At 47.7% G+C, this 26,806-nt stretch overlaps 1 protein-coding gene across 4 annotated transcripts in view; it reads right to left on the reverse strand.

Moving 5' to 3' along the window:
- The window catches only part of LOC109884729 (zinc finger homeobox protein 3), a 170,250-nt gene that overhangs the window by 55,048 nt on the left and 88,396 nt on the right, over window positions 1-26,806 (reverse strand). For all 4 annotated transcript variants that reach the window (XM_031811008.1, XM_031810992.1, XM_031810984.1 and 1 more), the window contains one exon: window positions 17,525-17,756. In XM_031811008.1, the coding sequence (XP_031666868.1) occupies window positions 17,525-17,756 (232 nt within the window). The remainder of the gene's footprint in view (window positions 1-17,524; window positions 17,757-26,806) is intronic.

Here is a 26,806-nt window from a genome sequence, read left to right on the forward strand (position 1 = left end):
ATGCCTAGGCCAGACGTGCAGGCAGTTAGTCGGGCACCCCACGCTCGCTGGATCCGAGTCCTCCTGAAGGCTCTCTCAGTCCCTGTCCCCAGAGCAACACAGAAGTGGGCTGAGCAATTAACAATTTCATGCTGATTGCCTGAAGCATGTTTTGCTATGCTATAAAGATAATAGCATGAAGGGCGCAGTAGGCCCCCTCCTCCTCCTCCTCCCCGGTGTTCCTCCATTGCCTCCATCTCTCAATTCTCTCCTGCATGATTCACATCCCAGATAATAGTGTAATGGCTGCTCTGCCTGCCTGTCTGCTTTATTAAAGACGTTGGTCGTTTAGAGGAGGGCATTTAAGAAAAATATCCAGATGACTCCCTGAAGAGTAAACAGGTATGATTATTAAAGGCAGAGAGAAAACTAGAGTCTCCGTCTCCCACTGGCTTCTTGATTTGAAAGTCTAATTTTGCAACAGCACAACAGGTGGGCAGGTAGACAAAACAAACAGGATCCCTCTTCCTGAACACAATGAGCTCTGTAGTGGGCGCTGGTGACAGCAATACTATACATAAGCAGTCAAAGAGTGATAAAGACTGGAGGCATGTAGCTAACATTCTTCCCAAGGTAGCATCACATGCCAAACTGACAATGAAAAGCACACATCAAAATGCTAGCTAGTGTATGTACATATATAGTTATAAATACTAGCTAGTGTATGTACATATCTAGTTATAAAACACATGGGGTTCAAACAATACCTTCCACATCAGTTTATTAGGTTCTGGAAAACAAGCAGGGAAGTAGCCATCTAATTTCATTCATTTCTGATCCACTAGCTAGCCTTTTGCAGAGCTGTCCTGCTTTTTCAGAGGTCATATTTCCCATGTTCTAATGCCTCTACCTGCACAGTATGCACACTGCATACATGAACATGGGTTAACGCCAGACACATGAATACACAGAGAGACAAGCAGACACCCACTCACACACACCAGGGAAGCGACCAGTCACTGCGGCGTTGCTAAGGGGTGGACAACACCTTCAGTAGCACATTGTCCTCAGCCCAGACAGTTCACGTGACCCACATTGCACATAGAGGGCATTGAGCTGCCTCATTTTTAAACTAAAGTGCTGCCTTCATATCACTAATGATATTTCTGTGTTAATGAGTGCATGTTTTTAATGCAGCGCCTCGTCGGCTGCATTGGAAAACTGAAGATTTATTTATTTAATGTTATGACCAGGACAGGGAAATTAATGAACTTGGGAGGTGGTTTAAAATCGGAACACAGCTCCGACGTGCATTAAACAAGGAAAGGCTTCCAAAAGCCTGTGATTGATTTCTCATGTTATTTCAGATTGTACTGACAAATCTCCCTCTGGGTACAGACTGTGTGTGTCCCTATATTTTTCTGAATCTGCCAGCAAAATGTAATGAGGTAAATAAATTCACAATTTGATTAAAAATATAATAATAAATGCTTGATTGCATTTCCCCCTGATGGAGTGTGAGTCCCTGAACCTCTTCAGTATTCAAATGACTACATTTTTAACAATCCCAGCTCTCGCATGATCATCATTATACCAGGAAAAAAAAAACAGAGCAGATCAAGAGACAAAATAAATGTGGACTTGAGAGAGATGGAAGTGGACAAAGCATTGCAGCACCAGCCCCACCCCCAGGCCCTCCCAACCCCCAGCTGAGTATGAAAGTCCAGCTGGCGTGGTGACCTCGGCTCCTCACACAGGCATTAGAGGCCACATATTGTTTATGATACGGGGCCACCATCAATTTGCATCCTGAAGTGATCATGGCGGTTGGACACACACACACCAAGATACAAAAAAATAAAGAAATCTGCACCACAACCTGAAACTACATTCCCCCCACCACTACCACCACACACACGTACCTACTGCCCCCCCCCCCCCCAACTAAATTGCAGTCACATTCCGCCGTTCGTAGGCAATAATAATTGCAGACGGCCAATAAATTACTACTGCCTCCATATCAATTATAAGCATCACGTCTGGCAATGAGGAAAATTAGATCTTGTGACAAATTTCATGAGGCTTCGCTGCCCAGCAGCCTTTCTTAACATGCTACAGATAGCAATCCCTTATCTAGCCTCTGTAATGGGGAGCTACGGATAGAGAGATGGAGCTGCAGCCATTTAATTAAAAAGCTATGGGGGGGGGGGGGGGCAGTGTAATTCATTGAAGAGGCCCAGGAAGGAGACAAAGCCTTTGTCTCCAATACATATTTTGCTCTACATTGTCATTCATCAGGGACTGAGCTTTCTGTATTTCGTTTGATAGCCATTCGAAGCATTTCCCCCCTTCTTCTCTCCCTGACATTTTTCCCTCCATTTTCTCCTCCTTCTCTCTCTTCCTCTGCTTTTTTATTTCCCAGAAGTCCACTGGACTGTTTTCTCCACAGTTTTTTTTTTACGAATGACTGTGGTGGACGGACAGTGGCCCTGAATGAAATGGCCGCTGTGCTGAATCGTATTCCCACCTGGGGAGCGTGGGTGATGGCGCTAGCTTCAAGAGCTCGGCGATGAGGATTTATGGCGGACAGGGAGTCGGCAAAATAAAACACCAAAAGGGATGGCCCTTAAATCTCATTCCCAGCCCAATATTCATTGCAGTTGCAATCGGGTGCCCTGATAGAGCGTTGACAAAACGACTGCTGCGTTCAAATTATGGCTTTACTCTCTACTAATATTTAACATCATTAGAAAACCATCATAAAACCTGGGATTGTGACTAGAGCATTTAAACACAATGATTATTCATTGTGTTCCTTCCCCGCTTTGCCTTGGAAATGAGATTTGCTTCACCGTGGCTATGTAGGGGAAAGCAAGAGTATTTCTCATAATTACTATAACATTTGAAAAACATTGCCCTGCATGAATAACTATACCATTTATGCGATTGTGTTTTCTTCCCCAAAAGCAACATTTTTCAAGATGCTTGTGATACCATAGAAGGGCAATAATGCAATTCTACAGAAGCATTAGCAGACTAATTCAAATATCTCTCCATACCTGCACCTACGAGGCGATGGCCGATCATATATGGCTTTTCTGCATTGCCAGACAGACATAGACAACATCCCTGAATACAAAACCAGATGCTAAATAGCTCAAATGTATACACACACTGCATATCTTATTGGTTGTTGAAAAATGAATCATCATTCAAACACCATCCGTTGTCAGCAATATGGAGAAGAGAGGGGGGCGTCATAGTTGTTCAGCGGGGGGGGTTGGGGTTACGGGGGGGGGGGGGGGGGGGGGGCTGCAGAGTATTAAGGCAGCTGACACCAGTGCTCTCGCTGCAGCGATGGCTGCCACTGAGGTCTGGCCACAAACCATTAGCAACACAGCACGCCACAGCAAATAACATTCACAATGCTGTGTAGTATTTTCTCATTTAAAACAAATACACCCCAACACATTCTCATAACCATATGGCTTATTCAGCATGGACTAATCTGTACACGGAGGATGGATGGATGTGCTATTCCACTTATAGGAGGAGGAGGGCTGTGTGTTACTTTTTGGGGCTTTTCTCGGCAGCCCCATTATCAGCAGCAGCCATCAGCACAAAGATAAAAGATCCTAATGGAGCAGACCCCGGTGGAGATGAAAGGTGCAGAGGATGGCACACTCTGTTTTGAATACCTAATGCGGTCCCATGTTTCTAGGGGAACGGCCGTCTCTCAGGCCCCTTTCACAGGGCTCCCCGCCGGGGGCCTCAGGGATAAAGGGCTCCTCTTCCTTGTCACGGAGCGCTAAGGTACTGACCCTCTGACCCTGCCCTCAAAGGCTCTTCAAAACCTCCTTAGGAGGCACGCAGAGTTCGGAGGGGAGCATATCCATGTCTTCCAAGAATCAATCTAGGCACGGACAATGGAGACACAGCGTGGTAGGGTTAAACCAAGCAAAATACACCCTGTGACATCACCAATATTAACCTCACATGACCAATGATTGGTACACTGCATATGAATGGAAGGCTCAATGATCACAATGAGGATCGAGAGAACGTGACTGTGCCAGGCTATCCCCCATCTAACTAAATGAGCTAACATTGCAGTTCAGAGTAAAAACAGAATAAAACTTTTCTGCACTTGGAAATAAAACATGATCTTCTTGTGTTCTTAGAGATGGACTGTCTGTCCGGTGAGTGGGTGGACTGCGAGCTAACTCTCCTTGCAGCTACACATTCTTTTGGGGGCAGGAGAAGAGACAGGCTCATATATAAGAGCAACTCCTTGTCAAGCCTTTGAGAGTAATTCAACTGACACTGATGAGAATCAATGTTCCTTTGAATGCATTACTTGGCAGAATCGGGGGCTTTTGTCCCTTAAAAAAAAAAATGATGCCCTTCGAACAATGGGGGGAGAGGTGAAAATATAGAGAGTGAGTGAGGGAGAGACAGGGGGGGGGGGGAGGGGGAGAGAGAGAGAGAGAGAGAGAGAGAGAGAGAGAGAGAGAGAGAGAGAGAGAGAGCAAGTCTTCTCTCCCATTCCCTTTCACAGAGCCAAATGGATTCCGAGCACTTTATGCATTAATCAATCAATATCTCTCACTGTACATCAACGGCGCGACCAAGTTATGAATGACCTTTGCAACAAAAAAAGGACACTTTAATGCACACAAGAGAGCTCGTAGCTTAGTAACTTCAGCCCGGTTTTTATCACGCATGATTACACCTTCACAAGGCACAGGGCCATTAATAGTGCACTAAATACGACGAGGTTAGTCGTTATTCAATTTGCACATGGATGGGGTTGTAGGTGGTGCCACTCACCAAGCTCACATGTCTCCCTGCCCCCAGCTCTATGCACTATGCTTTTGTATAAAGAAATATTAAATTAACACAGATTTTATCATTATTATTATTTTTTGCTATTAGATTTGTCTAGTGCTTTAGAATATGATAAGGCAACAAAATGAAAAAGGTAGACAAGTCACCAATCACAGGGGATTTGTATTGGGACTCACATAAGCGTTAAGTGCACTTCTTTGAAGTGAGGCTCAAGGGCTAATTTAAAGACGGTTCCTATCTTTAGATGAAAGAAGACTAACCACCATCACACTTGAGAGAAATCACAGTAAGTGCAGGGGTGCCTCCAAACCTGCCTGTTGACAATCAGGTACAATGTCACCCAACAGTTTGGGTCGATTAGATACAACAACAACTACACATGTTTCTGCCCTCTCTACACTACAATAGAGAAACATTCCAATGAACTATGTTTACTAATATGTTGTATTGGCAGGTAGGCTGAAGTAACAACTTCTAAGTAGTAATGTATCCCAAGCAACCTCTCAGTATTCTCATGATGTTAGGAATTGAAAGTATTTTCTTCTTTTTGATGAAGACACACATCTTTCATGGTGAATTTGGTCACCCCTCATGGCAAGTACTGACTCTTAACTTACTGAGCAATCAATTCCAATCATTTCTCATTGAATGACAGAATTCTTGAAATCAGATAACATGCACCAGGAAATGTAAAGATACTTTTCTGGAGGCGGGAAACGGAGGCCAGACAAAGAAGAGAAAGAATTAGCCTTTTCTCCATTCCTTTATTTTTAATGGTCTGGAATAAGAAAATGGGGCAGGCAAGGCAGAGTAAGGGCTGTGGTGGGGGTGGGGGGGGGGGGGGGGGGGGAGTATATGGGATTGGGAAAAGGGTAGTAGTGGTGGAGGGGTCTCCATGCCCCGTCCTCAGCGCAGTTGGAGCGTGGAGGTGAAGCGTGGAGACAGAGTGGAACGGACAGGAGCTGACTGCACAGAGAGCCACAGAAAGGAAGAGCCCAGACCAAGAGCACACATTAATGCTATTGTGGGCCACTCACAATGGGGCCTGGAAAGTGACTGCGGAAGGCCCTTAAACAAAGGAGACATCATTCTCTCGCCCCCACCCAATTAGATTTTCTCGCCCCGTTTTACATGACAAAAACACGGTCCATTTTTCCTAATTCCCTCTGCCATATTGGGCCCCGTTGACACAGGACCAGAGGAAACCAAACAAACGGCAGATTAGCGCTCCGTCTGGCTGATTGACAGTGACCTGCACCGTCCATTCAGACACCGCCACTGTAACGCCATACTGCTTCTCGCCCCCAAATATGTACCCCGTCTCAACCTTCCCACGTGCCTGAGATATTCAACATATACAAGAGAGAGACACTCATTTCCAAAACACACCCCATAATCATGCCTTTTTTCTCATCAGGTCCTCTGAAGTAATATTTCACACAGCCCAACAGGAACTAAGTACATTATCTAGCTCCCAAACTGTTGCAGATGTGTACATATTATCTCCAAACAAACAGGCTGCTCTTGATTGGGGTTAGCCCCTTCCATCTCTCTACAGCAGGGTTTCTCTAGTCTAGTTATTTTAACTGTGTGTGCTGGCTGTTTAATAGCCATTGACTTGCCTGTCATTTCCAACACAGTTCCCTATAGGTGGTTCATTAAGGGAACAGGGAAGAGTGACACGGACCTGGATGTTAATACAACTCCCTGAGTGCCAGGCCACCCTTCTCAGACACCATTAGTCCCTGTTATAAAATTCAGATGACCACAGACCATCAGACCATAGACGCTTCAGTGTAATCCCCCTCCATTTCTATTAAGAGCCACACAGGGGAGCAGCACCAGCTCCATCCCCTACAGAGGGCTGTGGGGTCTGGGGAGAGGAGAGGCCTTTAGCCTGTCTGGTGCACTGGGCTATGCTTCCTGCTGCACACTGACCTCTCTGCTCTCTCTCTCTCTCTGCTTCTATATCACTATCAGCGTGTTACAGCAGTGTCTAACCTGCTCCTGAATAGACAGAGGTTGCTCTCACCTGCATTGACACCGGCTGTGGGAACACTGGCTAAAGGCCCAGACTCTCTCTGGATGCTGTGGGTTTATCCTGTACCTTATGCCTCTGAATAAGGCTGTTGTTGTGCAAGTTAATAAACTATTTCCAAACAGGCCATCCAAGTCTACATGTATCACGGCAGGGAGAGCATTAAAACTTCAAAAACAAGTGCATGAGACCATCAGCCTGAGTGAGCAAGGCGAAAATCTTTTTATAGCAGCACTTGGTCTAACATAGCGGCACAACTCTAAAGTGGGCCTGAATTGCGTGTCCTTTCCTCTTGACTGTGCAGCGTGGCTGAATTGACTCGATACGCCGGGCTCTCCTGTATGCTTACTGAGCAGGTAGCGTGAAAATTGACCTTTTCTTGGTTTCTTAACAGTGGATTATTCATCTTAATGGTTCAAATTGGTCAGGGTGTTTTTCTGCTGTCTTCCAACATATTTTCCTCTCTCTCTCCCGTCTTTGTGTCTTCCAAATTCATTTTTAAATGAAAGAATATGCTTTACAGAACTCTGAGGGCTCAACAAATAACCATGCCAAAAATCCCAAAACCAAAAAAAAGGAAAAAGCCCTTATAAACTGCTGCAGGGATTGGAAATCAACAGGCAATGATTGCATATGCAGTAACCATTTTATAGGCAATGTGTAAAACAAAGACAATAGGAAATTCAGAAAACAGACCTGCCCATGATTTTATCTGAGTAGTTTATTTCTAATCATGAGTAGAAATGAGGCACTATTTTACGAGGAAATGCAGAGCTTTAATCTGAAACCCATGAGTGACACAACAGAGAGAAACACACTTCTTGGCCGTATTCATTCTGGGTGGTGTTTGAGAGGCAGGCCTTTGTCTCCGTGGCTGTGCCCTGCATACTGTAATGTAACCAGACACCAGGTTGAGGGGATGGCCAAGACACATAATACAACACATTTAAGAAGCAGATAGAATCCATCAGATGGGAGCTATGTCTTTGATGCAGTGCTTCTGCTCTAATGACTGGTGAATCTCCTCTCCACCGCCCGCCCTGTCCGAGGGGCCCGTGCCCAGACTGCACTAAAATAATACACAATAGTCATTTTTCTGGGAGTTTTTGCACTTTACATACCATCCATCAGTGGGCCAGGGTGGACTCCTCTGGCCCATCTAAACAGGCTTGTGGGAGAATCTGTCTAGTAGCAGCTAATAAAATAGCAGTGACAAGGCAGCGGGCCCAACCAGACAAAGAGACAGTGTGAGGGCTATGCCTTCCACCGGACCAGGAGGGATGCCATAAATCTAGCCCAGTCAAACAGCAAGAATGTCCCAGTTTGTCAAAAACAAATACCATCTTGTCTTGGATTGTCACTGTGCAGAAAAAGGGCCTCACATCTGGTTAAATATAGTCAGCCAGACTTCCACCCAGCCCAGGCCATGGGCACGACTGACTTCCAAATCCAGACTTCAGCCCTTCTTTAACAAACAGGCCTTCACACAGAAATGGCTGTCCAATCAGCAGCCACAGAGCACCACCACACTACCCCTCAACACTCTGCATCTAAACATGAATCCTCTATTAGGACCAATGTTAACACTTTGTTTGAGGTGGGGAGGGAGATTCCCCTGCAGTATGCAGACACTGGGCCAGGAGCTGAAGATGTGCTGTGATCAATAGCCTGCCCAGTGTGGGTGGTGTATAGGTGAGGCCAGAGTGGTCCTTTGAGGCCGGGGGGACAGTGTGAGAATCCCTGTCCCTGTACTGTTGATACCCAGCCTATCCCTGTGGGGGGAAAGGTGATGATGGTTGCCGGGGGTAACAGGAGACATTGCGAGCCAAACACCTGCTCCCCCCTACGGGCCACTGATAGAGCGTACTGATGTCACCACCATAACAAACCTGGACTCTCTCTCTCTCTCTCACATTTCCCCATGTATTTTTCTCCTCACTCATCCATACCCTCCCTCCCTAGAGAATAATCAGACGCAGGCTGAATCAATGGCAGGCGTGCAGGCCCACAGGTAAAGGTTAGCAGGGTTCACTATTGAATTATTCCTGCTCCTCTCATCACTGCCATCTGCCTGGCTGCTTTTAATTGATGAGGTGGAGGGACAGACAGCACAAGGCTCTGACGACAACGCACACACACAATGCTGTATGTGTGTGTATGAAAGTGTGTGTCTGTGTGAGAGAGAGAGAGAGAGAGAGAGAGAGAGAGAGAGAGAGAGAGAGAGAGAGAGAGAGAGAGAGAGGGTATGGTGTGTAAGAAACACACACACAATCAGACACCACAGTGGTTCTCTCCGCCAGTCATTCACATCTATCACGGGACAGATAATGAATCATCTCTTGCTTTCAGCCAGTGTTTGTTTCATCTGCCTTTATTGTAATGGAGCCTTCAGTGTGAGGGCAGGTTGGCTGCCGGAGAGGGCATTCTTTACTCCCTGGTTTTGTTCTGCTGTCAGGCTGGGAGAAGCTGGGAGAGTCAGGGCTGCTGAGCTGAGACTGAACTCATCCAGAGCAAAGATCATGGCCTTTGATCTGCCAGTGCTCTCTGGGGGGACAAACAGGCCTTATTAAAAAGACTAAATAAAGCTTTCCCTGCCTCCTCTAAACTTCCCAAACTTCTCCACTCTCTCATGTTGCCTATGGTCAAATTGAGCTGCCTTGATTCTGACAGTGAGTGAACTGCTTGGTCTCGCAACACCAAAACATAGCAACAAATAAAGCGATCTAACAGCGTTTCAGAATGTATTGGTTCTTGTTCCCAGAATACCTGACATAAACAAACAGCGCAATCAATAGCAAATGTATCCGAACAAGGGCCTACTGGGCGTGAGATCACAATGTGTGTCTTGGGGGAAGTCCAAGTAAGCTACCAAGAAAACTTATCTGCTGATGTCAAATAAAAAGTTACAAGTGCTAGTGATCGGCAGGAGAGGTAGCCACATTACAGACGTATCGTATAGCGATCAAATGTTAGGCTGTGATGGATTTATGGATGTGCCTGTGTGTGCTGTCCAGGATGGCCTAATACAGAGCTTTGATTGGATGGGATTTATATGGAACACTTGGCGTTATTGGTGTAGTGTGATTACAGAGCCAGTGAAATGAGTCACACTGGGGAAGTGACTGTGATACACTTACATTACAGCATTTCCTCTAAATAAACCAAGATGGCTGCCAAGCCGCTGTCTGCACTAGTGGAACAACAGCCAGCCATGTTGCACATCTGCAAAGACGCTGCAGTAGAATCCTATAAACACTCACCTCGACTAAACTCATAATAACGTAGTCACTAAAAACTCATATAGTACACAAGGTATTTTCAAAGAAATTATAAAATGAACTCTCTCTCTCAAAGGCTTTTCCTCTCCTCCTCTTATGCTTCCTGTCTGACACTGTTGCTGCTTCTAGTTTAATCAAACCCATCAGAGCCATTCTCTGAACGTCAGCGCATCTATTCTCAGTTCCCCTTCCTGCAACCACAGAGCCAGCAGCCCTCCATGCCCTCAAGCCAGACTGACAGGCCCACAAGAGAGTCTGTGGTCACTCTCTCGCTGAGTGACAGGTGGGCAAGCAGGGCTACTGCATAACCCCCCCCCCCCACCCCACAGACACCTCAGGAGTGTGCAACCCAGCACCCTAAATCGCTGCTCCCCACTTCTGCTCAGACATGCAGCAGCAAAGCCTCAGGGCCTGGAAATAGAACTCATTAACACGGTTAGTAAGTACAAATGAGAAGACTGTCTCCTGATGGACTGTCTATCTTTTGGATCAGCTTTCAAGGAGAGCGTCTGGTAATGACGGGAGCGAGGGAAACCAATATTATAATGCGCCGCATGTCTCCTCATTGGCGGCTGAAATAAAGGCCTGAAAACGGGCTCGATGACAGGGAGCGAGGGCCTCTCTCACCCACACACCCGCTAACTATGTGTGTTTGGACACCTATGTGTGCACTTATTTATGAGTATGTGCAACATAAAATCCAGCTCAGGTTTACACCCATGTGCCATCCCTGATGCTGAAAAGCACACACAGAGCACAGCACACATAGTGAACAGAGCCTAGTGTATCTATGTAGAAAGCTCATTATGCAAAAAGGTTTTATGTTAAAAGTTCAAGCTGAAAAGTAGACTGAGCATATTCTGTCCAAACTTTGTTTCGGAATAAAATATCTTTGTAGTTTCTGAGTTCACCCTTCACTTGGCCTCCTCTCACTATCCCTCTCTGTTTCTCTCTTCCCCCTAAAGCCTGGTGCTCTACTGCATAGGCCATCTATTGGGTTGACTGACAGACACACAGTGGGCCAGTCTGTTCACCTGCCAGGCAGAGAGAGGCTGAGGCAGTGCAGCCCGTGGTCAGTGCCATCCAACCCAGTGCTTTGTGCTCTGGGGTACAGTCATGAAATGCAGGAAGAATGAATATGGACACAGGACGTTTTGATTCATAGTCTATCCCAAAATAGGATCGTGGCTTTCTGGTCAATTTGCTATTGCAGGATGAGCCAGCAGTGGAATTTATACAGAGGCATCTATAAACCAGAGGGAAAGAAAAGACTTCCTTCTGTGAGGACAGCAAGGCCATATGAGTGTGACTGCGTAGCGTGCACAACTGGAAAGTCTGTAAAGTCATTATTTCTGCTTTTTTAATAATAAAAGGCTATTTTTTTTATTTATTTTAAAATGAAAGGTAATGTATTTATGAAATTCCTGCCACGTTCTACGGACAGCAAACAATTTCCTCTGCTCTCAGTGCCCCTGGGTCCTGGATTAGAGGCCAGTCGTCTGACAGAAGCCAGACTGAGCACTGGGCCCCGGGCCCTACAGGGGCTCCTCCTCACCCTACTAACTCTCCTCACCCAGACCTCATCTCCACTCTGCATCACCGCAATAACAGCCTTTATTAAAACAGCATAGTGCAAAGTACATTTCAGATTGGACATAGTATGGCGTGGAAGAAGTGGCTGGTGGTTAGGGGCTACAATATCCTGTTTCTGGGAAGGTTTACGTAGCATTTTAACACGCATGGAAAAAGGAAGACATTCCAGGGATGGCTGCTGTCCGTCTCCTGTGCTCCTCCCGTCTGTGGGAGGGAGCTGTACTGCATGCCGCCCCCACAACGCCATCGGAGCGTGGCCAGGCTCACCCCTGCTTTCCCCTGGCTTCTGCTCTCACAGCCCCACCACAGGACCCACTCCTTCAGAAACACTGTGGAAGCTGGAGAAGGTAAAGCTCCAAGCCCAGCTAATGTGCAGCTCTCAGGGGCTATAGACAGGCAGGGGTTGAGAGGACCTGGCTTCTAAACTGCATGAGCATGAGGTATTCCAGCCCAGTTTAGGTGAGGATGGTTTGAAAGCCCACCATTTCCCCCCCACTGTTGACATGTCCTGTCGGCTGTGCAAGAGCCTCCGTAAGGGCTGCCAGAGAGCTAGGGGCCCCAGAAGATGAGTGAGGATCCTGCATTTGCCTTATTAGCACATTTTTTTTAGGCATGAAGCTCTTTGCCAGCTTTTTTGGGACCATAGAATTATGTATGAGACGGAAAGAGAGAGAGGCGTGTGGGGATAAGAGGGATGCCTCTGTTGTCAAGACATGGCTTGCTATTAAGTGTGTGACCCTGGAAGCCTCACCCCTTTAAGTGAAATCAAATTGGATTCCGCCAGTATGCAGTAATTCCACGCATCCTTTGGCCTCATTTCCATTTGCCCATGCAAACAGCCTGCATGCTTCTCTGCCCACTCGCTAGGCCACACCCACTGGGATGTGCCGGCCAGGCTCTTGTTACTGCGCTTCCTGGTTAGAGACCTGAGTAGCAAGCTCTGCTGGTAGGGTTTTTACCATGGCTACAGCAGTGTCACTATCCAGCCCACCCGTCACCCCTCTAAACCCCCCCTCTGACTGCTGCTAAACCCTGGCCAGGCAGGCCCCTGTGTCCTGAGAGACTGGAGACAATGAGTGGAGGCTGCTCTGACGGGCCCCGGCCCCAGCCTCCCTCCCAGCCACCTCACAGACAGGGATTTCCTCCTGCGATGAGAGCCAAGCCGTCACAGACCAGTGATCAAGGGCCTGCCATCTGTGACTGAGGCAGATTTACAGCAGGGGCTAATCCACACCGTCAGCCCTGTTTGTTCTCCTTCTCAGCCTCCTCCACACACACACACACACACACACTGCAGGCACACACCGCATACTCACACTGCTTCCCTCCATATCTGTGGCCTGCTCCCCTCCACCACACCTTCACTAGGACCCTAGTCACGGGCAGAAGGGCACCCACCATGCAGTAACCATTGAACTTTGCCCTTTTTAAAAGTCATGATCTCATTCTGTTCAGTGCTCAAAAAATAACTTTAGTCCATTAACTGTTATGAAATGAGAAACCCCAATGTGTCAGTGAGTTATATGCCCTGGTGAACATCACTCAAAAGAAATAGTGTCATCCAATGCCCGAGTGTCACACTAGCTATCAGTCCCCATACACACACTAAAAACCCACACACACATACCTGGAACAAGAGTTTCTCCTCTCGTCTCTTCTCCCCTCCCTCTCTCTGCCAGTGTATCCAGTGAGGTGTCGGTGTCTGGGCTGTGTGCAGTGTGTTAGTACAGGGCAGCAGCGGGCTGTGCTCTGTGGCATCTCCACCCAGGGACAGGGCAGCTGTGTGGCTGGGTGTGGGTGTGGCTGGGGTCCCTCTGAGGCCTCCTTTGTTCCCCCCCGGCCAGCCAGAAAGGGTTAAAGAAGACAAATGGAGGCCGAGCCACAGAGGAACATGCTTAAGCAGCACATTTTCAGAGCGGGGGCAGGAATTAAAACAATGGCTGCCTTTTATCCCAGCGTTGGTCTAATTGGAAAGGAAATTCATCTCTGCCGCCTTAGCTGCACTCTCCCTGGACGCTCTACAGAGGGGAGACATGGCACCAAAAACCTCTGGCCTTCGGATTCCGCCTGCCCAGCCGCCCGTACCCCGCAGCTTCCTAAAAACACAGACCTTTCCCCCAGCAAGGCTTCCTGTGTGAGTGCATGTGTGATTACACACCTTGCAAACACTGTCCTAGTCTCTGTGCTGCCTGCATCTGTTTGCAGAGAGAAGCCTTCTTGTGTTGTCATCTGTCCTTTTTCCTTCATGACATCACTCTGGTCTTTGATACAGTGGTCAGGGCTCCTTGGGCTGTTGCAGGGAGGCTGCTGATTGGGGGAAGCCTAGTTCCTAGCTAGCTCCTGTGGAGACTAGTAGCCCAGCACCTAACACCAACAGAGCAGCGCTCCAAGCCCAGCAGCAGTCAGGGGAATTACTGCCTAGCTGACCCAGAAATCCAGGGCCAGCTTTGTTTTAACAAGCAGGGGAACCTTCCACCACTTTAGCAACTGTGCCTCGACCACAAGAAAGGGTCCTACGCCTCCGAAGAGCTAGCGGGGAGGAAATTAAATATTACACCAGGAGGGAATGGTTCAGCTCTAAAGGGGGGGGGGGGGTCATTCACTGGTGCTGGGACAAGGCATTAGGAGGTGAAGCGGTAGTTTGGCAGAAGGGGGGGGGGGGTGGAGTCTAGGAATTCACAACAGTTCATTCTCGCTGATGAAAAGGTATGTTCATTATCAGCGTAATTCGATCAAGATGCTCGAAGGGGGGGGAGAGCGAGAAAAGGCTGACATTCTTTATTACACACTTCATTTAATTTAACGGACCTTTAAAAACTATATATAAAGGGGAAAAAAGGGGCGAAGGAGAGAGGGAAAACTTTGCCCTGGCTCTTAAAGGGGATGTGGCAGCCGTTCCAGACGCTCTTGGTCTGAGCCCAGTCTTTTCCTGGCAGAGAGTGTCCGCTGGCCTGTAAGGTGGGAGCGAGCAGAGGCTGAGTCTATTGCACAATCAATCAGGCCTTCAGCGCTGAGCCTCGCAGAGCTCCGTTTGGTAAACATCAAGTCACAGGCTATTAAAGGATCCGCTGGCTTTCTAAAGTCGCAGGATGCCAGACTGTTCAGGAGCATGACAACAATGGCCCTTAGCATGGTGCATTGCCGCTAACAGAGTCACTAACACAGGATAGGGACTGGGAGAGACATTAGGAGATCTCTATGCTTACGGTTAAAGTACCGGATCATAATGATCTCTGGATGTCTTGATAAAACAACGCTCTGTACACATTAACAATTCCACCCTTTGACCTTGTGATACATTTCCAATGAACTCCCCTTGCCTTTCATCAGTGTGTTACAATCAGCCAAACCTAGTGATCTAATTCCTAACAACCCTCCCGTTCTATTTCTCAACCTCTCAGGTCAAAAGTAGCTGAATTACTATCGGGAAAAGATGAGGTGATTAAATTAATCAACTGAAGGACCTGACAGCAAAGCAATCAAGTCATCTTCAAAGCACACACCTTGAACTAAACCCCACTAGCGGCCTAAACAATTATCACACAGTAGAACGTTTTTTAACCACCATCTTGTAGTGTTTACTGTGGGATAATGTGGTCTGGAAGACTGTAGTTTGATGTATCTCCGAAGGGGGGCTGGAGAGAGCACCCCCAGCGTATGTGTACAGTGTGTGTGTGTGTGTGTGTGTGTGTGTGTATGTGTGTTACTCTGCCCACACCACCCCCGTGCAGGAGCCCATTACCTAACCTACAGCTAGCCTCACTCAGTTTCTTACAAACGGGGTTATCCATTAACCCACATCGAATGTTAGGAAAGAAGATATATAAATAAACAGAACCTCAACCAAAAAAAGAGAAAAAGAGACTTGTTTGTGAACCACACCGCAGCCCCCCTCCTTCCTCTAACACAAAATCCCCCCCCTTTTAACCTAAGTGGGCTTCCTCTTGCTTTACATGTTCACTTGTCCACTGTACTGTAGTCATTAACATATTTGGAGTGCAGTGAGCAGAAAGCTTAATTGTCCTTAATTGCTCGTCTAAATGTGTTCTCTAATGATTTGCCTCAGATCTGTGACTGCCTTTTGCGCAATTTCCCGGCCGCTGGCTTCATTATCCCTGCCTCCTTGGAACAAAGCGTTTTCAGAGGCCCAGACTTTTTTTTACATAACAACACACAGAGTGAGTGTGAGGGAGGGCAGTGACGGCACTCTGCGGGGGTACACACAATGGAGGCCCTTTGTCAGGGTGCAGAAGTTAAAGTGATTAGAAAACCAAATCTGTGCTAAGACACAGTGTTAATTGACCGCAGCTCACTCCTTTTTAATCGGCCCCTAACAAACAACCAATCCTGGCTTTTGTTTGTGCCTTTGACTGCTGCTGCTGTGGGTGTATCTGTTATTGCTGCTTTGCTCCTCCTACCTCCGGCCTGATGGCATCTCTGAATGTGTCTTTATTGGCTGAACAGCAAGGCCCTGTCGTCTCCATTCACTGCAGGCACGGCCTGATCTCAGAATTATTAGTATTATTTCTCAGAAAGCATCCAACTGAATTGTGCACATATAGAAAAAAAGGCTGCTTTCAGAAATAATTAGTTACAGTTCATTTAGTTGTGACTAGGAACAAAAGATGTGAATATACATTCTGAATATATGCACTATTCTGAACTGAGCCTATTATTAAAATCTATAAATAAACGTAGAGTGTAGGGTTTGTGCCTGACAGAATGGAGGCACAGCTACATAGCTACTTCCTGCCTTCTACCTGTGTGGGAGGAGTTACAGAGGGCAGGGGGCTTTCCTGGTAGATATGCTCTTTGTGCGAGCAAAAGTAAAACAATCTAGAGCACGCTGTATGTTCAATCTGAGGTGCCAAAGAAAATAAATTGTGCACCATTTTACCTGCTTATATCAATATCATAGCACAGACTCAGTGGCATTGGGAGCTGTTTGTCTTGTTTGAATACAATACGGCACTGACACTCACACTCGCATTTCAACCACTGTTACTTTTTTTAATCGGTTTATCAGTATGTTTTTTTTTTACCCCTTTTTCACCCCAATTTCGTGGTATCCAATTATTAGTCATTACTGTCTTGTCTCATCGCTACAACTCCCGTACGGGCTGGGGGGGGGACGAAGGTCGAGAGCCATGCGTCCTCCGAAACACAACCCAACCAAGCCGCACTGCTTCTTAACACAGCGCGCATCCAACCCGAAAACCAGCCCACACCAATGTATCGGAGGAAACACCGTACGCCTAGCGACCTGGTCAGCGTGCACTGTGCCCGTCCCGCCACAGGAGTCGCTAGTGCGTGATGAGACAAGGATATCCCTACCGGCCAAACCCTCCCCTAACCCAGACGACGATGGGACAATTGTGCGCCGCACCATGGATCTCCTGGTCGCGGCCGGCTGTGACAGAACCTGGACTCGAACCAGGATCTCTAGTGGCACAGCTAGCACTGTGATGCAGTGCCTTAGGCCTCCCGGGTGGCGCAGTGGTCTATCAGTATGTTTCTGATTGCATTTCCCTTGCAGGGAAAAATAACAACAGCAACAGCAGCACAGTCACTGTCTAAAGGTGGCTGGTTCCATGAAAGTAATCAAATGATCTTTGATATTTAACATAAGCACTGCTGCTCATATCTACACCACAGAGGACATAAAATAAAGCCCTCTTTAGTCCCTGTGTGAAGTATTATGAAGCAGCTACAGGTACAGCCAGTAGCTGGTGAGTGTGTCTGTATCCCCTTGTAAAATATAGTGGAGAGTAAATCCTCTGTATCTTACCTGTATCAGCAGACGGACACTTGCGGATGGTGAAGATGGCGCTGAGCTCCTCGTCATCCTCAGGCAGGCCCTTCTGCAGGCGCTGGAGCTTCCTCAGGCTCTCGCTGCGCTGGTGCTTCATGGAGCGCACATGCTGGACCAGGTTGAGCTTGGCCTTGGTGGAGTAGTTACACAGCACACAGTGGTAGTAGCAGGCATCTCCCTCCACCGCGTTCTCCTGATGCTGCAGGTGCTGTGGGAGGAGAGCGAGAGAGAGAGAGAGAGAGAGAGAGAGAGAGAGGGAGAGAAAGGGCTTTTAACTGACGGCAGACAGCTAGCCAGGCACCACTGACTCACTTTCACTCACACAGTTCGCAAATGAACAAATCAATTACCAATCACGGCCCTGTTGTTTAACACCCAGCCCTCTTCCACACTGTTCTGTTTGGACTGAGCCCTGTATCTCTCTCTGTGTCTGGCTGTATCTGTCTGTGGACTAACAGGACAGGAGAAGAGAGGGGTGGGAGCCGGGCTGGTCTCAGGGGCCCAGGCGCGGGCGAGAGGCACACATCACACACCCCTCAGAGGACCACAGGACCACAGCCCTGGCAGACGAAAGGGAGCATTGATCCCTTTCACTCAAGAGAAGCCTCCCGTCTCTGAGAAGGAAACTCCAAACATCTGCCTGTTTCATGCATGGGATGCTAAATATTGATCAGGGCCAGTCAAATCCTCCCTATCACAGCCAGCACCAGGGAGAGAGAGGGAACGCGGAGAGAGGGGGGGGGCACATTCTGAAACGAGCTAGAACATTCCTCAACAGGGTAGTGACCTTCAGGGGACAGAGACTCAACAGTATTGACCTATCAACCCCATCATTTCCTCTAAGTGCCCCACACTGACACTCCACCTCCACCGTACCCCACACCCAACACACACCCTATAATGACACAATGCCAACACAATATGACCCTGACGAGGGGATCGGTAGAAGTATTGATAATTATCCTATAAAACAGGGTCCTGATCATTTCATGTTTACAATGGAAAGGCCAGACTCAGTATGGCCACTGTTCTCACTGCTTCTCATGTTCTGTTCATACGGCCCACTCTGGAGTCTAGCTGTGGATTTCTGGGGCTGCAATCAATGTCAATCATCACAAGATGGGGTTTTTTCTATTCTAATCTTCATGGCCTAGTCTCTTGTGAGATTCAGTGGCTGAGTGGGTGAAAGGACTGAAAACAACAACCACTTCACTGCCAGATGGGGACTAGATCAGATAATGAATCCAAATAAACATCATTAATGCTCCATTAAAAACTGCCAGGAAAAGAAATACATGTAAAAATTGTAACATGGGGTTTTGCATGCATGGCTTTGACAGCCTTTGAGAATTGTGTGTATAGGCAATGAAAATAAGGCAATTGGAGCTTAGAGGAGGAGATACTATTGGATGCATTTGATAGGTAATTATTAATCCTAACCAAGACAATTGCTACTGCAATTTGTCATATCATGTGAAAACTGAAAATGCTATGATAAAAAAAAGACTTTAATTCACAAGCAGATTATAAGAAAGAGTTGCTACGTTTTCAGTTTTTATTTGAAACGGGTTTTCATTTTGAATGTGTGGCTTCATGCTGAGAGAGGAAAAAATGGCTGTTATCCTGTATACATCCTGTATCTGTCTCCAACCACGACTCTCTTAATCTCCCGTACAGGCCACCCCCACACTCAGACAAAGGTTGGGAAAAACAAATGGATTAATTAAGAGGAGCCTGAACCGGCTTGCCCTGCAGTGAGGCAACATGTTTAGATGGCTGGGAAAAGCAATGGAAACATTAGATTTTTAACCACATTACATCTGAATCAGGTGTTGACAGCCTGGGCTGAGAAAAATCATAACGATATTATGTTCCCAGAAATGCCCCATATTTTCTTCTAATGTTTAATTTTCTGGTAATATTGTAATATCGCTATGGGCTTTTTTTTCCCATTCTCCCTGGTTTTATATATCTCACTTCTACACCTAAACGTACATTAGGACACTGCTTCCAGGAAAAGGGAGTTTTTATTTTTTGCAAGCCCCACAGCTCAGTGTAATAGAGATATTAGGTGATTCTAAAAGGGTCTGTCTCTCTCTCTGTGCTCTCCCTCCTCGCCTCGTTTGAAGCCCTCCATGATGTCATTGAATAGGTGCTGCTGGATATTCTGCTGGTGCGAGCTGTATCCCTCCTTTCTCCCCCCCCCCCTTCTTCTCTTCCGTCCACACGTATTGCATCAGAGCTCAGGTACAGAGAAATCTGACAGACAGATTTACTCGTAGATAACACCAAATCCATTGTGTGATTGCTGAGCTGAGAAATGGCACACGGTTTTTAGGCATAGCAAGATGTCGAACAAAAAAAATGGAGCGAGAGGGACTGCATTATGACTCAAGGCTGCAAAAATCTACAAGGAGACAGTGAGTTCACACAAAAAAAAACAGACGACACCTGACCTAAACTTCAAAGTTAGTTTTAGGAGGTAGAAAAAAAATCCTGGGAGTTTTACAGCTTCCCATAAAAAGGACAGGATTTATGCAGGAGTGAACCTGAGACTGCCTGGCCTAGAACAGGCTGTATATCACCTCAAACTGACTGGGCTGTAGGCAGGGCCCGACTCAGTCCAAACCAGACCTCATCCCCTCTGTATCACCACCTCTTACAGACCACAGACACCTGTAAGTGTGTTAACAACCACACGTACTCAGCACCGGGCCGTACCAAACAGAGAGTGGAGGTGGTGGAGGACTGTTATTAGAGATATAGGGCCTGTCAGTACAGGGCGAACACAGCAGTGCACCCCCCTCCCCGGACCGTTCCATCTGACCAGTTGTAGGCTGGGAGCCCTATATGAGAAACGGGATTAAACACTACCCATGGGGACAGGGGCTCTCTGATACACCCCCATGCATGCGCACGCTCACAAACACACAGGATTCCATCAACATTATAGATGTGAGAGAGTCTAGTGATGCTATCTAGGAGCACACACACACGTACACACAAACATTGGATGTGAAACACAGTAATGCATTAGACTGGGCCTGTGTCTGTTTCCTATGATCCTGCAATGAAGCCCCTAGCTGATAAATCACCTCCAACTGGAGTGCAGGAATTCAGCGGTTTAATTAAAAAGTCATGTTGGGAGAGAGAGCTGGGAGGAGCTGGCCTGGCCGCTCCAAAGGAGAGGAGGTTGCCTGGGCTGCCCTGCACAGGGGCCCCAGAGCACCAAGCACCCCACTGAGGCCCTGAGAGGAGCTGAGCTACAGAGTTGGGTGGAGGCTGGAGGACGGCTGTCGGCCAATCCTCAACAGGCCGCATGGCTTCAACTTCTCTTCAGTTCCATTTAATTGGCTGTGAATTTACGACAGCCGTACAGGAGACAGGAGTTTTAGCCGAGCATGGATAAGAGAATGGGAGCATGGAGTGCTGGAGAAGGATGGGGTGAGGGAGGCAGAATGCGTGTGCTGTTCTGTAGCCAGGCCTCTGTACTCTACCTCCTCTCTCTGTGGAGGTTGAAGCAGGGCTCTGTGCTCATACAGGTAGAGAGGGACTGGGGCGGTGTGGGCGCCACCACATCATCTCTCTGGCAACTTAACACTGCACCCTGGCCTCTCAGTGGGCAATATAAGGACAGATCAGTTACAACACCCACCCAGAGTGCTGCATACACCTGCATTTCCATCCACTTCAATGGGATGTAAAAATACATCTTTAACCAAAACAGTAGCTGGGAGAGGAGAAGAGAGGAGAGCCAACGTGACATGGACATGGGTATTACTGGAAGGGTGGAAGGCAGCTAGAGTGCCAACACAAGCCGGTAATTCCACAGAATGGCCCCCAATGGAGCAGTATAATACATGCACACACATAAACACACACGTGCAAACTAAGGCGCGTGCACACACACACATAGAGAGACAGGCACGCACACACTCTCCATTATGATCATACCCCAATTTCCACCATTACATTTGGCAGTGCTGTTAATATAAAATTAATGCATTAAAACAGATGACTATCCACGGGCTAAATGGCTATCAATTCAGCGAGAGCTGCCAAATTCCCTGTGTGAACGAGCCAGTGAGTGTCTGGCTGTGTATTGCTTTGTAATTATCCCAGTGATTCTCAGCACTTAAAGGTAAAGCTGGACGCTTTCCGGACGGCAGCAAGTGTGTTTGTGTGTGTGTGAGCGCTGGTGACAGGAGGTGAACATGGGACAGAGACAGGGAGTGGACACAGAACCTACAGGCCACAGTGTGCTGCCATTTAAACCTGATCCACACTCTTTACCACATCAATGAGGATACCATATCCGGTGATATCATAGCGCCATGGTATCTCCATTGACCGAGGGGCAAAATGATGAGCTGGTTCCAGGCACAAGGCATGTTGATGAATAATGTCAAGTAGCACCTATGTTATTCACACACACTGATGTCATGGCAGCAATTATATCCAATGAGGTCATTGTATTTCACTGTGAAAAGACACAAAGAAGATGGTCTGAAAAACCCACTCTGGGCCGGGTGTAGAATAAAACACCACTCCTGTCTTATATCTCAGTGTGTGAGTGACTGAGCCGTGTGCTGGCACAGGTAGCCCTAGGGTGGTGTGTGTGTGTGTGTATATGTGTGTGTGTGTGTGTGTGACTTGGTGGGTTGTATGGTGTACAGGAGGCTGGGGTCTTGTAAAGATGGACTCTGGGATTCCCCTGGAAGGAAGGTGGGCTGTTTAGCAGAGAGAAGATAGGGAGAACGGCTGGAGTCTGAGTGCTTGCAGCTTTGCCTGTGATTCCCACTCCGCCGGCAGCAGCAGGAACAGCAGCCACGACCACAGAAGCCGCTGCGGGTGCCAAGTTCAGCGGCTGGTTCGAATTAGCCACTGCGAACGGCGACATGCCCAGACGTTGTGCTGTGGCTGGGGGGACTGCATGTATCCGCCCCAAACTGCATACCTACTGCTTCCTGTCCACCTCCCCTTCCCCTCTCTCTCCCTAATCCCTCTCTGCCCAACCCTGGGCTCTCCCCCTTTGTCTAAAAGCACAACAGACAATTAGTGACTCTCCCTACAGCCAGTGGGGCGATGATCAACTGCTACAAATGAATAAACAATAGGCTGCATATTTGTTTAAGAGAGAGAGGAGGCCTCTTTGTCATCGGGGAGGGCAGCGAGGTAAAGATGGATGACAGTAGCTCTCTACAGGCTGGGCAATAGGTAAACACAGGCCGCTGGGAGCACAGTGCCTTAATAGAATACTGCTGCTGGCTGGGCCTCGGCCTCAGGCAGCCACTCAGCCTAACTTTAACATTAAATAAAGCAATAATTGTTGAATTTTTTCAAATAAGCATGACACTGGGAAGTAAACAATGGGAACATAATTGCAGAGGGAAGGCAATCAATGCAGCCAGTCATTTGGCCCATGTTGATTGTGTATGCTGCGGAAGCATGTCTCTTTGTGTGGCTGGGGAGCGAGGAGGAGGGGGGGGGGGGGGGGGGGGGGGGGGGGGGGGGTAGTGACAAGCAGCCGAATAATACATTCTCACATACACTGGGCGAAAACAAGAGTTGGGTAATCCCTTCTTCAATATTGACCCTGGGCTCGAAACAATGGCTCTCAATCAGCTAATCAATGTGTTCATATAATTCATGAGTGAGTCACTCTGCTCTAAGAGAGGAGGAGGAAGCTGAGCGGGGAGAGATCAATGCCCAGCACGGTGATAACGAGCCTGGGCCTATGCCCACCGGAGCCCCACGCCGGCATCCCGGGTCCCTCTCATTAACAATATTGGGATAAGCATGGCCATACATACATAAGGTCCACTTCTAATATCAGCCAGATAAACACATTTCCCCCCTCTTAATGAGACGGGCCCCTACTTTTGCGACACACTGCAAATGACTCTGAGACGGGCAGGAAATGATGTCAAGCACCGGAATAATACGGGGGAAAAAGTATGGCAAATTAATAGCGAGCCATCACCCTTCTCTCTGAGCAGCTAATTAACAGTTTAGCCTCCTGGTGCTTTTATGAATGCTAGCCTGGGTGAGCCGAGCAGAGAACAGAGCGGACGCTGCAGTACAATAACTCTGCCTGCAGGAGGCGACAGCTGTGTTGCACCACAGGGGCACGAAGCAAACAGCTGTTCCAACCACTCAATGACATCTGCACCGGCTCCATGCCATCTGGAACATCAGGAGGGCAACTCTGGACCTGCCCTTGTGCTGCTCTTCCCAGCAACCCACTGCCTCCCACTGCCTAGTCAACAAAACAACCCTCCATTTTGGACAGTGGTGATGGTAATTATTAAGACAGGACTGACTGGGGAAGAATGTGTTTTTCTGGTTCTCATTCCAGCTCCAAACAGGAGACAGACTCCATCAAACCCAGGCAGTAGAGACGTTCACATGCATTTCAAAGGCACATGCATTGTCTCGTCTTCTCTTTGAATAAAGACAAGACGTCAGGAGGCATCAAGGGTTTACTAACACATGTCATATCTATCCTAATGAGAAATAAGGGCTTTCAGGATGAGGGAAAACAATAGTCTGGTTGGTGTTCTCTGGGATAGTCTGGTAAGTGAGCCTGCTGGTCAGAGCTGAGGCCTAGTACAGTAGTCTAGGCTGGGGTGGTGTGGAGTGGTGTTCTGGTATATGCCTGTTCTAGCCAGTGATGAGATATTGTCTCACCAGCCACCTCCTATGAGCCCAATGCAGGTCAGGCCACATGGATGTTTTCAAGGGAGGGAGAGAGAACAAGAAGGTCTGTGGAAAATCCACACCTGCACTTGGCAGCCACAACCAAGAACACCCCTCCAACCTTACATTATCTGCCCCCCTTTCCAAACAAACCCTGCTGACAGCACCTAGTAGGATTCTGACAGCAGGATGTACCCAGACCACTCAGCCTCCCAGCTAGCACTTGGCCTGTAGGCAAGGCTTAAAGCCCATCATGGTAAGCCGTCTACTCTGCACTGGGCTGGGGGATAGGGAGGGGTTATAGTCTCTGCAATGATATTCTCCTCCCTGCTTGAGGCAAATGTTTATTTTACAAACCTTAGAGGCACTTCCAACACACTGCTAAAACGCTACACTAAAGAGGCCTAGAGCCACGAATAAAATGAAATCCTTCAAAAATATCTGCGACTTCCATGCAAGTCAGCAGGGACCCTGAGGAATGCATAACAACACATTGTGCTAGGAATAGTGCTCTTGAATGGCAATGCATTGACTAGCTGAATAGGGATGTCTAGGGTTTCTGACATGTGTGGGTGCTAAATGAGACAGATGACGGACTTACTGTGGCTGTACGTGAGAGTACTTGGTTTCATCGTGTGAAATTTGCCTGTTACAAAGGCAGAGGTAGAGGCAGCCCTGGCCTGGCGACCACACAGGTGACAGAGACCCTGACACCCACAGTACCCCATTTGTCACTTTCCAGCCAAACAATTGCAGCATGGCCTTGTGGACTGGCTAGAGGTGTGGGCCACAGGCTGCTTGTTAGGTGGATGGGGAGCGGGTGGGGGTAGTGGGGGGTACGGTAGCAGAGAAGCCGTAGGGGCTTGGGGGTGAGGGGTACAGACAAACGGCACTTGGGATGATTAATACAGTCAGTGAAAATTTAACTCAGAGCCAGAACATTACCAAAACGCCATTAGTCTATGACAACAAATATCCTAGTTGTCCCCGCTCAGATCCGCTGCGACCCCTTTGTGACTGGGACAGATGACAGATCACCAGACCCAGTGCTACACCCCTGGGGTCGAACTGGACCTCTCATCAGCACCACACTGTCTGTCACAGTGTCACCAAGATGGCTGCCCTTCCTTTTCTCTACCAACCTCTCTAGCTACCATGACCCAGATGAAGCCCCTAGATGAGCCAGTGTATCTTGTCAGGGGAGAGGAGGAGAGGGGAAAGATAGAGGAGGAGAGGAGTCCATAGGGTTGGGCTGTAACTCTGACCCTATACTTTAGCCTCTGGGCTTGGTGGTGTCACTTGTTTCTCTCCTCCTGTTCCACCCAGCCTGGCTGGCAGAGATGAGAGATGCTGACGTAACGGGAGGAGCGATACAGAATACAATCTCCTCCAGGCTTGTATTATCTAGCTTTCACCTCTGGCATTCCCAGTTTGGCTGTGTAAATATTTCATTACCACATAATTGGTTGCTGCTTCGGGCTATGCAATAAGGCAGTGAGAGTGTAATGCTGTGTGTTTTCTCCCATTACTTTCCTGTTCTTCTTTATATAAAATTCACTATGAAGTAGTTGGAGTGTGGGTTTGAAACCTCGATAGGGGAAGTGTTTCACTCGCTCCGCCTTGACCTAGCCTGCCCCTCTTCAGTGCCCTACCCTAGCTACCTCTCTACACTGGCGAGCTAATTAAGACACCAATGATGGGACTGAGCCAGAGTCAATATTTAACCCAGTCTTAAGGGGACATCTTTCATTAGCAGCAGCAAGCTGACAAAAGGAGCAAAAAGGCTGTTGAGTGGTCCCCTTACTAAAATGCAAATGAATGAATGGGGGCGGAGCAGTTAGATAAGGTGCTAGTGTAAAGAGGAAGGCTTGGACTGTGATGTTATGTATGGAGGTTTAAGTACCCTGTTGGTGGAGTGAAACTACTGTCGAGAGTTCTTCTACCAGCTCCGTACACCCACCAACTGGTTCATGCCAACATCTACTATGAAGCCAATAGAACTTCAACCCTGCACCTATTCTACACATCACAGTCCAAGACTTACTCTTTAGCACTTTATCTAACTACTTTGAGATAGAACCCAATAATAGCTAAGATAAGCATACAACCCTCAAATAGGGTGTTATAGTGTTAGAAACACTATAGGTTGTTACCACCTGTATGCGTCTTCATACAATAAAATCGAATTATTTTCCTAATCACCTGATACTCATTCAATGTTCATATAATGAGTCCCGTTCTCTTTCAGTAGAGATACTATCTGCTGAAAAAAGCCCCCCCCCCAACTAGACATGAATTTGAAATGAGTTCTTCCTAAGACCCCCAGCAGCCTCTAACCCATGCCCAACGGGAGTGTGTGCACTTGTGGTGAAAAGTGGTGCTCTGTGAAGGTCTAACCCCTCTATCCCATAATATCATTGAATACACCAGGGCCCTGCTAACACAAAAAGCCATTCTGGCTTCATAGGGTCATTCTGCCCAGCCTGCTCATTAGACAGAAAAAAAACCAGAACCTCACTTTCCATAAAAAGACAAACAAAGTGCTCATTGATCAGTGTG

Source organism: Oncorhynchus kisutch, linkage group LG3 (assembly GCF_002021735.2).
Source record: "Oncorhynchus kisutch isolate 150728-3 linkage group LG3, Okis_V2, whole genome shotgun sequence".
Classification (NCBI taxonomy): domain Eukaryota; kingdom Metazoa; phylum Chordata; class Actinopteri; order Salmoniformes; family Salmonidae; genus Oncorhynchus; species Oncorhynchus kisutch.